Source organism: Heliconius melpomene, chromosome 21 (assembly GCF_056956725.1).
Source record: "Heliconius melpomene rosina isolate 202511_hmr_F chromosome 21, ASM5695672v1, whole genome shotgun sequence".
Classification (NCBI taxonomy): domain Eukaryota; kingdom Metazoa; phylum Arthropoda; class Insecta; order Lepidoptera; family Nymphalidae; genus Heliconius; species Heliconius melpomene.
This window is the reverse complement of record NC_140409.1, coordinates 9,100,320-9,118,125: the sequence shown is the minus strand read 5'-3', so window position 1 is coordinate 9,118,125 and position 17,806 is coordinate 9,100,320. Positions and strand designations below refer to the sequence as shown.

The window sequence follows — 17,806 nt, the reverse complement described above, 5'->3', positions numbered from 1 at the left end:
GGGGTTGACACATAGATATCAACATATTATGTTAATTTACTGGTAAAAGTTAACTTTAAAGTAATATGAATTCTTTTATAAAGGTATATGAGAGTATTTTACGGGTAGGTACATGTACCTACACAAACGTACGAAAATAGAAATTGACGGAAGATTTCATTACAGTACATTAAGTTTTGTGTCTAATGAACAAGCTACACTGCTTGCTTCGGTCGCTCATCTCGGCTCGTTTCGCCGGCTGTAAAATAAGAAAATGCTCTAAAGAATAAAGATATAAGTTTTCTTTATATAGTAGCACGTAATATGACAGCGCTTCCTCATAGACCGAGATCCCAGGGCCCCCAGACCTACGTTATTATTATAGCAAGGTGAAATTTTGAGGATTAATAGTCTAATATACGAGTATAGTTAAGTCTATATGCATACTCTCTAACTCGAAAGTAAATAGATATTAAAATATAGTTAACCTGTCGTAATCATAGTGAAAACTTTCCCACTCCAACCCCTCATTGTCGAAGCATTGTCGAAGGTACGCTCCTCACCTACACCCACTTCTTCGACGCCCTCGCAGCGTTCTTCTGGATCCCGACGATCCAATTATTGTCGCAAACTCCCAATATACAGGCAGAATTAACTCCTCAGTTTCACGACACACTATAAGCCGCCGTAAGGCGGCGGCGCCTCGACGCGACAGGGCCCAAAGGACTAACTCTCTCTGATTAACATACGCAGGGCATTCCCCTGCGATCGCGAACCCTTCACGAGCGTCCATAAAGCCCGGTGACGCTGTCAAGACCAGTCCAGGTCAACAGCAATAAAGTGAATTTGAAAAAAAAAAATCGGACAGTCACAGTCAAGCGCAAACATAGCAACAGGAAGGTCGCGTACAGTTCCAGCTCACGAAGACATCGTTGAAGAAGCCGACAGCCACGGACCGTTATACCGAATCACAGGCGAGTCTCTGGTGAATGAGCCTAAACAAAATCATACAAAAGTACATGTACCGGCCAATTAATAAATTATATCGCAAACGCAACATATTAATATCTACCTATCGTTTATTATTTTTACTGTAATGTAAACTCTTTCATATTTTTACTATTATTATCTTTATTTTTTTTATATATTTAACTACAATTATATTTTCATATCCATACCTATATTATAAATTCGAAAGTAACTCTGTCTATCTGTCTGTCTGTCTGTCTGTCTGTCTTTTCCGCAATCAGGGCCAAACCGCTAATTTAATTGTGATAAAATACTCATATAGACATACTTGAGGGTCCCGGGATGAACATAGGATACTTTTTTTTTCTCATATTTGTAATATTTTCGTTATATACCAATATATTAAAATAATTAATTTGACAAGGAATTTATTCCGCCATGTTAATAACAATCGTCGCTACGCGTTGCTAAGCAACGGCTTGCAAAGTTTGCTGTTTTAAGAAAACGTCACCCACAGTGAGTTTGCTTAATGCATACATGGTGCGCGCCGATATAGATTTATACAAATCTCTTTATACAAATCATTAACAAAAATTAGATGATTTCTATAATTTGATATTCATCCTTATGAAAATAAATATAATAGTCACTTTTAGCATTTCATCTAGATGGAAATTATAGTTTACTGTATAACATTCTAATAAATAATTAAGATGTGACTGATTCCAAATGACCTAGCCTTCGGGCGGCCTAGTATGAGTATGACCGACGCGAACGGGCGGATGACTTTGATGATTTTGTAAATTTTTATAGATTTTCGAATTACTATTATTTTTTATGTAATTATTTGCTGCTTATAATTAATTTATCTCAGTTCGGTTATCTATACCGATGTTGTACACTTAAAATATCGTAATTTTAATCATTTGAGATTTTATTTAATATTGTTCGCAAAAATTAATAATTATTTAATATAGAAAAATGTTTAGTACGCGCGCACAGCAAACTTTAGGTTTTTTTTTCTAATATTAAGAATTTCCTTTAGTTACTTTTACTTCTTTGGTTTGTTCATTTCGGTTACTCATATATTTTTTCTAATAATAAATCTCCACTTATTATTATTTTTTAACTTATTTTAATGATTTAGGCTTATATTTTCACGGGCGTAGCCGCGTCCGGGCCCACTAGTATTAAATATAACTGTAGTAAATTATGCATTTCTAAGTTAGAAATCAATGAAACGAGGACAACCGTAACAGGATGTTTAAAGATAAGTATACTGCATGCATAACCCTTCTAGATATTTGTGTATGGAAAGGGTTGGCTGGGTCAAAACGAGTCTGGACCAAATATCAAAATTCAATATTTAAAACAGTTTTGCATTTTGAATGATAACCTATATTCAGTATAGATGCAAGATAAATCAATTTTATTTAAGTATTTCGGAAATCTAAGAAAATATTGATTTCTTGAATTACGTACGTACTTTGACATCGTGCCTAAACTATTAAATCAGATAAAACTATGATTTTATAATGCCTTGACATGGGATCCTTACGGTTTTAAAATGGAAACGAAGAAATGCAAATAGTACCTACCTGGTACAAATAGTACCTGGAACTGAAACGATCAATACTTATATAAAATTCAACCATAACTATATCAAAAAATATTTACATAACGTCCAAAATTACAAGAAACTTTAATTTATTAACCTTTTGAAATTTTAAATTAACAAAAAATTGAAGTATTTATTTACGTTTATATTTCCAATTCTTCGCTGTGGTGTCGAGGCAAAGCGGGGCGTTGAGTTCTGATACTCTACACGCAACGCCTCCAGAATTGGGCAGAAAGTGCGGAACGGAGTGTCTTAACACTAGATAGGCAGAGGGTGCCTACCCTGCACTGCGCGGGATAACAACGTGAAGCTAATTATTTATTTAATTAAAAATATATATATTATATATATAGTCTTACATAATAATTCATTATGTAATGTATAATAAAAATAGAAATATTGCTTGAATCAAATACTTGGTGTAAAATATTTTTTTTAAATTCGTACTATACATCATAAGGATTATACAGTTAAGTTTCGCTCATTTCTTATGAATAACTATAGCAATAGTTTCTAAGAATTCCCCATTCTGGGCCAGAACAGGTCTGAAGTTACCTGCTCTAATTGTGTTTCTAAAGAATACTTTGCCTACTGCTTACGAAAGAGGTGATTTTGGTAATATATAATATGGTTATATTTGCAAGATGCACAAATTTACCCACTCTTGAGTTCTTGACTCTTACGAGACCAAAAGAGAAGTGCGTTAATAACTGATAACACAAACACAAATACACATTTAGGAGAGACTCAAATGTTATCCTATCCTATCCTATCCTTCCTACATCTTATAAAACAAAGTCGCTTTTCGTGTCTGTCTGGCGTTTCTAACTCTTCTTCTTCTAAACCACCAAACGGATTTTGATGCGGTTTTCATCATTAGGTCGAGCATTTCTCAGGGAAGGTTCATATATAGTTTATTATTTGTACATTCTTATGTAAATTAACATAAATAAGATAAATGTGTATAAAGTCCTACCCGTTGAGACACTTTCGCGCATGCGCTGCTTTAATGGTAAGTACTACATGAAAAAAATGTACTGGAGTATTGTTCCTCTTAATAAGATCTACAAAAAAGTCAGCGACAGCATATTCGTATCTTTTAAGGATAACGTGTAGTGATCATATTTCTTTCTAAAAATAGTAATTTCAATATATTTTTTATTGTGAGGGATATTTTTCCATAATGGTATTAATCCTTATCCTTTAAAATACTTTATTAATTTTCTACGTTAAACGAAGATAAAATTTGCTTTTTTACTATTTCGAAATTGCGAATAGTTTCAGAGAAAAACGCATTTAATTGTTGACACATCACGCCGTTGACACATCAACTGTATCGAGTCATGTTTCACTTATCCCTTACTCTCAGCATATAAATAAGTATATTAGTTACGTTGGCCATTTAATGTAGATCAATTGATGATTTTTTAAGCTTACATACTCCAGTTTCGATATTCTGTGTGATCCTTCGATAGCTCAGTTGGTAGAGCTGTGGACTGTAGCGGTCCAGGTAGCTGGTTCAAATCCATTTCGAAGGTGATCATTTCAATAACGTTCAGTTCCTTTTTTCATATAATATTTTATCAATTATTTTTTACTACTATTTACAGTTTCATAAAAAAATATTATATACAAACATATACTATAAAAAAATACAACATAAAAATAAATAAAAAATTACATAATTATAACATTTTAATTCAGAAGAAGAAATTTGAGAAATTTTGTAATTTATTTGTCTACTAACAAGTAACAGTAATGTATTTCCACGCGACATACTTGGTTACATCTTTCGTTAAAGTTTTCTGTCTTTTATGTTATTTATGTTGTGTTTATTTTAAAACAATTGGAAGGATTTTCCAATTGTTTTAAAATTGTAACTACGAAAATGCGGATTGCATAAGGGTTTAATTAATTTTCACATTATCTTATGTGCTTTGCAAACATACATTATATGAATACACATTACAGTAGTTAAAGCGGGCGAAGCCGCGTGCGGGTCGCTAGTTTATCTATATATATAAAATCAAAAGGTCACTCACTCATCACGAAATCTCAGAAACTACATGTGCTAGGAATCTGAAAATTTGCATAGGAGTTATTTATAGGACGTAGGTGCTCGCTAAGACGGAAATTTGCAATATTCGACTTCTAAGGGGTTGTTTTTGGGGTTGAAAGTTTGTATGAAACTTGGTTACTACAAATGCTAGGAGTCTCAAATTTTGCATGGATTTGTCACTTATAGGACGTAGGTAGACGTAGGCCCGCGGGCAGGCCGCTAGTTTATTATATAGCGTACTTTTATGAAATCCTTGTAATAATTTGTTTATTTTTAACTGTATGTAATGCGAATTGAAAATCACGCCCTACTTGTATGAAACAATAAAATATTATATTGTTCAATATAGACTACTTAATACTTATCGTATATTATATAAACAACTTACGCTTATTATATTTTAAATATATTTAATACTAGCAGACCCGCGAACTTCGTATCGCCTAACGGTCCATTTTTTTAATATGTATTCTGCTATTCGCGACACCGGGTCAGCTAGTAAGATAAAAAAAATAAAAACTTAAATCATGTTTAATTCTTATAATATTCATTAAAAATGATAATAAAAATAACAATTTTCCGATATCTTCACAACAAGTGTATATTTGGTAGTTCTAAACAATTATCTAAATTACGTTCTCCTTTACCCTCAATTTTTTATGATAATGTTTGTTTGGAGGTTAGTGAGAGTGTTAGGAATCTGGGAATCAGGATGGATAGTTCTTTTTGCTGGTCGTCTCACGCATCAGAGCTTAGTCGTAAGGTCTTTTGTACCTTAGGTAGATTGAGAAGATGGAAGAACGTCTTACCGTTAAGGACTAAAATCTCTCTTGCCCACGCTCTCCTTCTGTCTATCCTAGACTATGCTGATACGTGCTACTTAGATCTGTCCCAGCAACTACTGAACAAACTTGAGCGTCTGCAAAATCTTATAATTAGATTTATTTTTGGGCTAAGGAAACATGATCATGTGTCGCAGTACCGTAGTCAACTGAAATGGTTGCCAATAGAATACAGGCGTAACTTGCACGCCCTCACTCTTCTTTATAGCATTCTTTTCAATCCTGTTACACCATCCTATCTCAAGGAGCGTTTTAAGTTCCTGGGGTCAGACACCTTTCATTCCCAAAACCTCTGTTCCCACCTTAACCATATCCTCAAAACTCCTCTATGCCACACGAAATGCTATAGTGACTCTTTTACGGTTAAAACAGTAAAGCTATGGAATAAGTTGCCGCTGGAAGTAAGACGGTCCCAGTCAATTGGGATTTTTAAACGACGTCTTAAACTTCACTATCTCCAACTCAATTCATAAATCGACAATATTATAAATGTATATGAATTTATCTTTAATTGTTGTATGTATGTATATATGTATGTATGTAGGTGTTTGTGTAGATATATATGTATGTATAAATGTATGTATTAAACAATTTTGTGGTCTCTGAATATTGGTTTATATATTTTATGTACTTTTTGCACCTTTCTGCCTTCTTTTCTAAATTTAATCCTTTCGTTTTTTCTTTGGTTGCCTGTAAGAAATCGCTTTTAGTGATAAGGTCGCCATTGCACACTTGTTAATCGTATTTCTAATGAATTGTATTTTCTTTTCTTCTCTCTTATTTGTGCAATAAAGTATTATATTATTATTATTATTATATTTTATTTTTACTTATTCTAAATTCAGTTTCATTTTTATTATAGTACTTTATGGTAGGTACACGTTATTTTTTGTTTGGTTATCTGGCGTGTAAACCAACAGAGCAGATGGTTTTCCAACACGGGAACAGGCAACATACAACAGACCATGCGAGAAACATGAGTTTTCTATATTAATACCACAAACACTTAATAACTGCCCCTGGGATTTGTTTATAGTCATTGCGAAAGCAAGCCGTACTGGAAACTGTAGTCTTTTAAGCTCGAATGGTATGTCTCCTTTATACTTTCCTTTCAATATGATTGCTTCTATTACGTTATTAATTATTTTTTTATCGCTAATCTTGTGCCGTTACAAAGTTTCAGTTGGTTCATATTTCGCAACATTATAACTACACATGCAAGCTTTAATTGAAGATTGTGAGGCGGCAATCCTGGCAAATCAAGTGAATTTAAAAATTCCGGTGGATAGTTCACGACATCATCTTCATTAGTTGCCTATCAACTGACTTATGTGTCCTTATTTTGCCAGGAATGCCATCTTGAAAATTTATATGGAATAAATAATCAGCAACATTTCAACAACATTTGGAAGCACTTTATGAATGAATTCATCTTTTGATTACGTTAACTGACAAAAACAATCAGGAAAGGTGAAGCAGCCAGTCAGCGCATCTACAGGAAGTTTGCCATTACCAATATCAATGAGTTGTTTAGAGAATATGTCTCCAGATTGATTTGCAACATGACACGCATATTCTTGCTTAAATGTAGTACCTTGACATGTTTCCACAATTTCGAGGACTTTAAACATGAATTCAGTTCATCAGCTTGCATTGAACGTTGAACCACTGGCAATCCTCCTCCTTATAATAAAATCATTGCGCCACCAAATTGATTGGTAAACTGAGTTTTTACAATAACCTTACAATATTGGCAAGCTGAGTTCATAGATCCAATAGCAACACAGTTGTAGGCACTACTGGCATCAATTGATATATCGTAACAAAAAGCAGCTCGATTCAAATTTGCACCATTATCAGTCAACTATCGTGCTCACGTTCATTGCAATCTTCATGTTCTGGGAGTATGATTAGATTCTTCTGCCACCACTTCTGCTATCCACCGCCTTATAGAAGGCATATTTAGTAAGTCACAAATACACAACACTTTATTAATATTATAGAAATTTGTGGCTTTTAGATTTAGTCGCACAATGACGCGTCTACATTTCAAGTGACATCTTACCATAGAAATATTGACAAATATTGACATTAATAGACTGAGATCCCAGGGCCCCCAGACCTACATAATTTTAGCAAAGCTGAAATTTTGAGGATCGATAGTCTAATATGTAGTAGTTAAGACTGTATGCATACTCTCTAACTTAAAAAACCTTCAGAAATAGTGCCAACTTAAAACACACTTCCAGTTGCGTTAAAGTAGAAAGTCTCTTTTTTTTTCATTTATTTATGTACCACACAAGAAAGAAAGTACAGAAAACTTATGACAATAGAAGAAATGTGTACAATGGATAACTTATCTCTAATAGAGATCTCTACCAGAAACCCTTGAATGTAGGGGATTTTAAAAGAAATGATTCGGGTGTGGTATTTTAATATAATGTTAATAATAATAATAAACTTACATACAAATATACATAACATTAATCAATATTACTATACCTATAAATATATAAAATGACATAAAAGAGTTGAAACAGAAAAAGAAAATTAATAAAAAAAAGACAAAGCGACTACTAAAGATTCTAATTGAGATTAATAAATGTTGTTTTAATTTGATTTTAATAGTATTTAGAAATGGATTGCCCGACAATATAGACTTAGGTAGTGAGTTCCATAAGCGCACTGCTTGAACTGTGAAGGATTTTTCATAGAAAGAGGTATTAAATATAGGGCACTCAAGCTTTCTTATAGTTACACATGAGCGTACAGGTCTTTCACTTGGAAGTGTCAACTGAAAACGCTCCCTTAAGTAAGGAAGAGAGTTTTGTATATGTTTTAAAGTAAAAAATGTATATTTCACATTCTTTCACGTGGACCTTTACTTCTGCCAAACGTCATAAAGGTTCTTTAAAATTGGGGCAAACCCCAATTTTAAAGAACCTTTACATTAAAGTAAATCTAAAATTTAAAATATATTATTTACGGACTACGCAACCAGATCAATCCGATGGCATTATCATTTTCCCAAAAAGAGATATACCGTTATTTTTCTCTACCTCTGAAAGGATCCAAGTTAGTGAGTAAGCATACTGTCTTAACTACATGTAAGACTAATAGTCCTCAAAATTTCACCTTTGCTAAAATGACGTCGGTCTGGCAGCTCTGGGTTCTTGGGCTATAATATTTACACGATACTAACGTCAATCAATTGTTTTGCCTTCCAGGAATCCAGCTACTAACATTTAAACTTTATAGTAGGGTATTAAAGTCCAAATTCACTTTAAAGTAAATATTAATATAAATCTTTTGTATGGGAATATAGAAAAATCATGTTTTCGGATCTTTTCTGGTAATTTTTTAAATTTTTCTTTCCGTTAGAACCATCTTTGTACTTCAAGGAATATTATAAAAATAATTGCGAAATCGGTTCAGCTGCTCTCGAGATTAGCTCTTAGCAACACATTCAGCGATTAATTTTTATAAAAAAGAAGATATTTCGTAAATTTTTTTGATATTATAAAATTACTTTTGCCTCGTTCCAGAGTGAGATAATGAAAATATTAAATATTTCATTTCTTCGAGCAGGAATCGAACCCAGAACCTGTCTTGTTTATAGTCCCGTGCTTGTGCCACTGCGCCACAACGGGCCTCAAAATTATAAGAATGTAATCTTTTTTTCTGTGATACACATATATGTTACCGATTTGTGGATTTTCTTTTTAAATTTTATTTAATTTGTATATATTTACTTAATATATATGCCTAAATTTATATAATTTGGTGTTGAACCATTTCAAATAATAATTATGGTATTACGTAAACGTCAAAACAAATGTTTATTACGTAGAGTAATTTATTTTAAGACGACTGACGAATTATATGTTATAAAGTTTAGCTGGGTGACTGGGGTTCCACGTTGGATCCAATTTTTTTTTATGTCAACTGAAAATGCTCATCATGTTCAATAACTTTTCCTAAAGCGTATATATGATGTGAGATATCTCTTATAGATTAAGCAGCCCGCTTAATCTATAAGAGACACATCGGGTGAGGGTCTCACATCAGGTATTCGGGCTATCAAAATAAATTATAGCCTATATGTTGCCGAAGACTAATAGCTATGCAACAAAAGAAGTTTCATATAAATCCGTCCAGTAGTTTTTGAGTTAAAAAGCCACAACAGACAGACAGACAGACAAGAATTCCAAAATTCATATTTTTACCTTCTATTAGTTGAGGGAGATGGAGGGAAAGGGAGGTGTAAAGGCCATCGTGGCGCAGTGGCACAAAGGTGTGAATGTAATGCGACGGTTGTAGGTTCGATCCCCACTGAAATATAAATGTAAATATTTATTTACATTTATATTTCATTTCTTCGCTCTGGTGTCGAGGCAAAGAGGGGCGTTGAGTTCTGCCACTCAACATGCAATGCCTTCAGAATTCGGGGGAAAGTGGGGGACGGAGCGTTGGACACTAGGTTGCCCTTGCCTACCCCGCTGTGTGCAGGATACAGCGTGATGGTGAAAAAAAAAATGAAAGTATAAGTAACCGGACCAAACAACGCATTCTACCAGCATAATTGCGAACTTTCTACAGCTATTTGACTTGTGTAAAGTGTGTTCATATAAGAATAATATGCGAATTTCACAAAAAACCTTTAAAAATAGATTGATGATATTTCTTGGAATTGTACTAACACACGACATTTGTATGAACAATAATTGCTATCAACCAAAATTAATCAATTTAAACAGTTTTTATTATTACTTTCCTTGTATAATTCTATCATTCTATGGGGGTTCGACCAACTGCCACCGCGTTCTATTCAACTGGGCCACGGTCAAATTCCCCCTGATCTGTTCATCACATAATTTTGTCTCTAAATCCTACAATTTTGTATATAGTCAATCATTTTTAAAGTTTTAAATACTAGTAGGTACTATTTAAATATAAATAGTTAAGTAATTATTCTATCATTTGTGGATATTCTACGCTTAAATACATACATTTAGATACCTATGGCATAAAGTTTATGTAGTTAATCAGTGTCTGATGACAAGTTTCACAGATACCTTACGAATACGAATAAAATATAATGAAATTTGAATGGTAAGTATATAACGAAATTTGTAGGTCTACTACTAGCTATTTATCATACTGAGTCTTTGAGAAATGTGTGATAAAGGTTCCTAGACGACCCTTAGATAATCGTACCTACCTATTGAATACTGAAAATGTTAAGGTGGGCTATTCCAGGTATATATAAAATACACTGTCATATCGAATACTATAAAATTTATAGGTACAGTAGAAACTCGATTAACCGAACTAATTGTTGTCGTTAGTCGTCCGGATAATCTAAAATCCGGTTAATCGGATCTGTAAAGAAAAGCTAGTTTTGTGCATAGGTGATTATGTAGCATAAAATAGTTATATGTCTATTAAAAGGAACAAGTACATATTAACGAAAATCAACGTTTATTAAGAAATTATTAACATTTTCCAACATACGATTTATACACAGATAAATTACGTACGCATTTACGTATGTTCATACGAATTTTCTTAGGTTTCATTGTAGTAGGTTGTATAAAATAATATTTGCGGCTGATAGTCCGGATAATCGCGAATCCGTGTAACTGAGGGCCAGATCGAGAATCGAGTTTCTACTGTACAAAATTGAACTACTATGTAAACTGCACTTTTCCAATAGTAGTAGGCTCACATCATAAAAAAATAAAAAGTCGTTGCTAGTTACTATAAATGAACATCGTAATTTTTTTACTAGCATGTTATAAACGACAGTCCAAACAAATAGTCACAGCTATGCAGATTCTCGACACGCAAGCTCTATTATGATAGGTATTTACCTATTTAAATTGTGATCGCAAAATCCATAATAACTATTCTATATAAATTGTACAAAATAAATAAATCAGCTGTATCCCGCACACAGCAGGGAAAGCAGTGGGAACCTAGTGTTAAGACACTCCGTTCCCCACTTTCTGCCAATTTCTGGAGGCATTGCGTGTTGAGTGGCAGAACTCAACGCCGCGCTTTACCTCGATACCAGAGCGAAGAAATGGAAATATACGAAACGAAATAAATATTTCACTTCCTCGAGTGGGGATCGAACCTGTGCCGCTGTGCTACGACGGCCTCTGTATAAGTATATAAATTGTAAAGTTATAATTTACTAAATTACGTAATTACGTAATTGAAACGCTGCCAAATATTTCACCACAAAAATACATTTAAACACTTAATTAATATAATAATTATTCTTTATTATGGCATCGGGGTGATCATTACAATTTTTTATTTTACATTAAAATATTATACAATTATTACAATGGTGCTGGCGTTAAATAGATTTTTTCAGGTATTCATATAAATAAAGATATATAAAGTAGGTGATTTTTTTATATACCTAAGGCTATGAAATATAACAAAAGACACACCTTCATATCTTCATACGAGTATGATCATTGCTTGTGATGCTCAATAGCTCAATAGCTAGAACTTGAATAGCTTTTAAAAAAAAAGTAATATTTGTGACACTTATATTATAACATAACATTTATTATCTAAAATAGTGTGTAATTATATCCTTCTCTGTATTTTACGTAAAAATATTTTTATTGTTTTTTTATTAACAATTACTTATATAAAAAAAACAACGAAACCATTTTGACAAAAGGCTACCTACCAGTAATAATAAAATGATAAGCTAATAATTTGCGGATGTGTTCGTAAAATCATATTACAAAGTTGATATCTTACACAGTGTATATAATAGTCTGCATTCAGCAAAGTAGCGCTATGCACTATCACACGAGTATAGAATGTTAGGCATAGATACTATTCTAGCATAGATAAGCAAAAAATCATTAGCGACGCTTATGAGTCTTTAAAAAAAGAAATAAATTTTATTACAACGTTTTATTTAACTTGCAATGTAAGTTTGTTTGACTGGTAACATGCAACTCAATTTTGAAACAGATGTCTTCACCTGTTTGTGGTGGAATTGTGGATGACAATGCATATTAGTTGCGTGACGTCACGTAAATCCAACATGGCGGTACACACAAGTTGGCGGGCTACAATAATGTATTCCTACAATATGAGTGTCAAATGATTTGTTTGTTTAGTAACAAGCTTATATTTAAATTGCGTTAAAATTTATAAAATAAACTTTTCTTTTAAAACTTCACAAGTCTGCGAGTACGCGACAGGTTGTGAGTTCGATTGCCACTCGAAGAAATTAAATATTTAATATTTAGTAATGCAGCGTTGAGGTCCTCCACGTAATACGCAATGCCTCCAGAATGCGGCGGAGAGTGGGAAACAGAAGTATCTTAATGCGAAAAGAGTGTCTTAGGTTCCCCGGTTCCCTCTGCCTACCTTGATATGTTCGGGACACACACAGAGCGTTAAGCTAAAAGAAAGAAAAACATTTACCATAACATCATAAGTCAATGTTACACGATATATTTAATTTATAAGCTTGACACAAGTTTCTTTAATTTTAATTTTAGTCTTTTTTTAGAATATTATTTATATTTTAAAATGCGAAAATTAATAATGTTTTATTTAAATAAAACCTTTTTAGAATATTCACACAATGTTATAGGCATGGCCACTATGAACCAATCTAATGACACGTTCGAAATTTAGATTCACGTCAACGCGTTCACTAGAAAAAAGAGATACCGTCTGACCGTCATACCGACCACCAGATCCTGCAACTGCTTTCATTTACCTATCCCAATTTATAATAAACTATATATAACATGAGTGATCAGCTGAAAACAGTGTCTGCTATGAACAAATTGTACATAGGCAACCTTCCGACCCAAGCTGATGAGGAAGCAGTGCGCCAGCTGTTCGCGGAACACAATCTTAGTGTCGCAGACATATCAGTGAAACGTGGTGGATTTGCATTCGTTGACTTTCCCGACCAATCGGCTGCTGATCGAGCCATCGACAAACTTCATGGTAAATAATTTTATTAATATTTATCTTCTATCTGTTTGTAATAGCAATTTGAATATGATGATTTAGTTTCCATATGCAAATCTCTACTATGAAAAACAATTTAAAAAACGTCATGTTTATCGTTTTGATAATGAATATAAAAGGCAGATAAATTATATTAAAAAGCAATTTATTTGTATTGTATAACTAAATGTACGCCTGATTAATATAGACTAATTTAATATTTTCTATCAGGCTATTCCTACTGCGGATTACCTCTGATCGTCGAACCTTCTGTTGCTAATAAGAAAATGTAAGTAGCATTCTTACCTTTATACCAATATTACTACATAATTTGACAGAGAATAACACAACAAAACAGACATGGCGATGTATAATACATAGAGTGCCTATGTGTGTGTGTATTCATAGGATAAGCTATTAGAAAAGCTATAAGAAAAATGTAATATTATTTAATGTACTGTACTGTTTTGCTTAATACTTATTAAAGGTGAATTATGTAGTGAGGCCGTCGGTGGCGCAGGGTCAGAAGGGTGTGGCTGTAAGGCAATGGTCGTGGGTTCGATACCCACTCGAGGAAACGCAATATTTACTTAGCATTTTACATACTCATGATGGTTTTTTTATATTTTGAGATATGTTCCACTACTTTGATTTTTTTGCATCTTATAGCATAGATAGCTAACTAATATGTGCATAATATATATAATTTTGGTAGGTGTCAATTCACGGAGTGTTATATAAAAGCGCCCTCAAAAAATACATTTCAATTTTTTTTAAACTTACATTTTCTCAAAAATTATGAAAAAAATATATAATAATAGCCTTATAGATAGCCACTTTCAATGTAAATTTTATGAAGATATCTTCAATAGATACCGAGAAAATAAACATTATCGCTAAAAAAATGGTGTGTCGCTATTTCAGATAAAAAGCAATATAATCATATTAAAAATAATTCATTAGTAGCAAGCGCAGCTTTCCCATGCTTATCTGGCTAGACCCTTTAAATTTCCGTTTCTACGCTGTGGTAACGAGGCAAAAGCGCAACGTTGAATTCCGCCACTCAACACGCAATGCCTCCAGACTTCCCCGAAAAGTGGGGAACGGAGTGTGTTAACAATATATTCCCTATGCCTACCCTGCTGTTTGTGGGATACAGCGTGAAAATTACTTATGTAAGTTTATAATCAAAGTTAAAAATGCAACTCAATTGATTAACTCAATGGATGAGTCAGTCGCATGGTCGGCGATGCGGGTCACGCCGCGCGGACAGGCACAGGCCGCCCGCAGGCATCTCGATCTTTCGGCTTTGCGTCGAGTTTCGCAGAAGGTCGCGTGTTTACCTGCTTGGATTTTACAACTCATTGTCCACGCCTAAACAATGCTTCAATGAAATACAAAACTATGCAGAACTTGTGTCCTGGCTTTTCTGGAACAATGTCCACATAGCATAGCATCTCGTTAATCTGTTTTAATTCATACAGTTACAAAATGAGATATTTCTCCCTCAAAATAGGCATTTAGTAAGATTTTTTTTAAGTATATACACAAAGGTGTATATACATTAGTTGAAATAACGGTCCTACACTCCCGATAATAAACTTAGTAAGCAACAGCAACTCACAAAGTGTTTCTTACAGTGTGAATGCTCCGAGCTTGCAGAGCGCCAGCGCCGTCCAATTGAAAGAAACTAGCACGGATTCATCGACTGCCGGCGGTGGTTGGCGGTGAGTACCTATTACATATTACTTTTTACAGATATGTATCTACTACTATCCCATTGATTAGTTGGGATCCCCGGAGCCCCATGCACATATAGGAAAACTTATGATGATTATGATGCCAATATTATTTTAACCTTTATAAGTGAGTGAAACAATATTAATTGTGAGTACTGGGTTCTGGGTACAAGAGGTCGGTGGCGGTGGGCACAAAGCGCGCCGGTCGCCACCCTCGCGGAGGCTGCAGTGGCTCAATTGGACCACTTGTTGCGCGTCCGCTCGCTCGCTCTTTTCGAACTTGTTGCGGCTTGCCTTTTTGACGCATTGTTTTACGCGTTCTTTAATTGCTTGTACAAACATTGTTGATGCCTCAGTACTGTAATAAACAAATTGATGTTTGTTTTATTGACAATATTTTGTGTAAAATGCTAGAAAATTAAGTAAGCATTAAGAGTAGCAATTATTATTAAAACACAATAAAATGATAATATAAATGTTGCATAATTTAATGAAATGTTATTTTTTAAAACCTATTTATAACTGTGACGCCTAAAGCGTTAGGTATAATAAGTGGATTGGTAGTTATGATAGTCGCCATTTTAGAGTAGGCGAATTATAAACTAACGTCGGACCCTTCTCAAACGTTTGTGAATATAAACTGGCGATTGCTTCAACTGTTTGCTACCCGAGTTGGACACGTGAATACGCCTCGTTTTCTTTGAGGTCCTCTAAAAGTCGGCAACAAGTTTTAAGAGGGGTTCGCCTTCTCTACACGTGTTTTCGGTGAATGTTAAGTAATCGTCGCAGATGTAATAGTGGTCGTGAGTACCTCTCCGACCGGCTCGTATCTACGCCCTTTTCCGCCGGAGCCCCAATCCCCCCGTCCCCCGGCCCCCCGCGCCCCCGCGTCCCCCTTCCCCTCTTTCCGGCGTCCCTAGCTCCGCGGGAACGTTGCGTAACATCTCAAATCGCGACCCCAGCAGGGGTAGCTCTTTTGTCATCTTCCAACTGAATAATATGAAAAGCTAGGACCGTTGCTGAGCGTTGTCATATTTCTCTCATGCTATTGTGTCGGTTGCTCTTATCTAACGGTTAAATTAATTTTGATCTTTTTATGCGTCATAATCGAGCTCATCTCGATTTCGAGGAAATATCTAATGCTGTCACGTTCGTCACGCGAGGGGAACCGGCCCTTGATGCCTACTGTCGCAGCTTATATTAGAAACCTATAATCTAGACAGGATGAGTATCAAGTTAGAATCTTGACGATTCTAACTTGATACTGTTGTCACAGCTGTAAGTGAAGTAACGAAGCACAAAGAGTACAAAGTTGTGAATCGAAAGCTGCCGGCGACGTAGTGAGCGTAGTAAAATAGCAAGGTATAGTAGGCGCGTGGGCGCGTGGCCGCGTGGGTGCCGGGTGCCGGGTGCCCGGAGCGGGCTGCTGGTGTGGATGTGGGTGGGGGGGGGACGCTCGCGGCCACGTGGCACTCCGCGCGATCGATGCCAGGCAGCTAGCAGTCACGCTGCACCGCCCGGCACCCCGCCGCACCGCGCCGCCCCCGCCCCGCTACGGGCACTTTAAACTTTCATTACAATTTAGATTTCAATTTGTTGAAAGTTACTACTACAAAAAGTTTTTTCTAATGTTCTATTAGTAGTTTACTACTCAATAATATATACCTATATATATATCTATATATAGCTATCCATCTCTCCATGACGTTATAATTAAAATAAAAAAGCTCAAAACCAAAAATATTAGTAACATGCATAGGTTCCTATATATCACGGTGCTAGGATTTTAACTATATTAAAGTATCATTTACATATCTACTACAAAATAGTATTTTTTTTTTTTTCAGAAAGATTTTTTTGTGTTCCCGCCGTATTTGAAAGTCGGACGTAACAAATAGTAGATATTGAAATATTCTTAATAATTGTTTCTTTAATTAATAATATATTATGTATCTTGTCGTAGGTAAGTTTAATAATATTATGTTATTTTAAATACCAGAAATTGATTTTGTTTACAAATGAGCATTTCGTGCTGTATCGATATCGCCTATTATACCTAATAGGTACATTTAAGTAATACCTTAAATGCTTAACTACTTAATATTCGGTTACCATGCATATTTTTTTAAATTTAAATCTTATGTTTTTCTGCTGCATCGATAATTTAATTTTGCAATAAAACTCTTGAGTCCTAACTCCTTACAATATCTTTTTTATTTATTTTTTAGCGTTACGGTGTATCCCACACACAACAGGATACATACACCGTGAGAAGGAACCTAGTGTTAGGACACCCCGTACCGCATCTTCTGCTGAATTCTGGAGGCATTGCGTGTAGAGTGGCGGGACTCAACGCAGCGCTTTGCCTCGAAACAGCGAAGAAATAAAAATATGAAATAGTTTCCTCGAGTGGAAATCGAACCCATAACCTGTCGCGCTTACAGTCGCACGCCTCTGTGCCACGACTGGCCTCAACAATTTCGTAGACCTAAAAAAATTTACCAATAGTAATTTATCACATCCCCCAGCAACATACCTATTCGCACAGTTTATAATCTTAAATTTTCGAAGCGTTGTTTACGATTACAATATTTTT

At 34.6% G+C, this 17,806-nt stretch overlaps 1 protein-coding gene across 1 annotated transcript; it reads left to right on the top strand.

The window, feature by feature from the left end:
• Positions 1 to 13,066: 13,066 nt before the first annotated feature.
• On the top strand, positions 13,067 to 15,202 carry LOC146527172 (insulin-like growth factor 2 mRNA-binding protein 2). Its single transcript, XM_085206320.1, has 3 exons — positions 13,067 to 13,468; positions 13,703 to 13,760; positions 15,112 to 15,202. The coding sequence occupies exons 1-3, from the start codon at positions 13,264 to 13,266 to the stop codon at positions 15,200 to 15,202; spliced, it is 354 nt and encodes a 117-aa protein (XP_085062446.1). The 5' UTR covers positions 13,067 to 13,263.
• The last annotated feature ends 2,604 nt before the right edge of the window (positions 15,203 to 17,806 follow it).

Excerpts from the sequence above, each read along its gene's own strand:
- LOC146527172 (XM_085206320.1), top strand. The coding sequence starts at position 13,264 with ATGAGTGATCAGCTGAAAACAGTGTCTGCTATGAACAAATTGTACATA. Across the intron at positions 13,469-13,702 it reads AGCCATCGACAAACTTCATG|GCTATTCCTACTGCGGATTA; the intron begins GTAAATAATTTT and ends ATTTTCTATCAG. Across the intron at positions 13,761-15,111 it reads TCTGTTGCTAATAAGAAAAT|TGTGAATGCTCCGAGCTTGC; the intron begins GTAAGTAGCATT and ends TGTTTCTTACAG.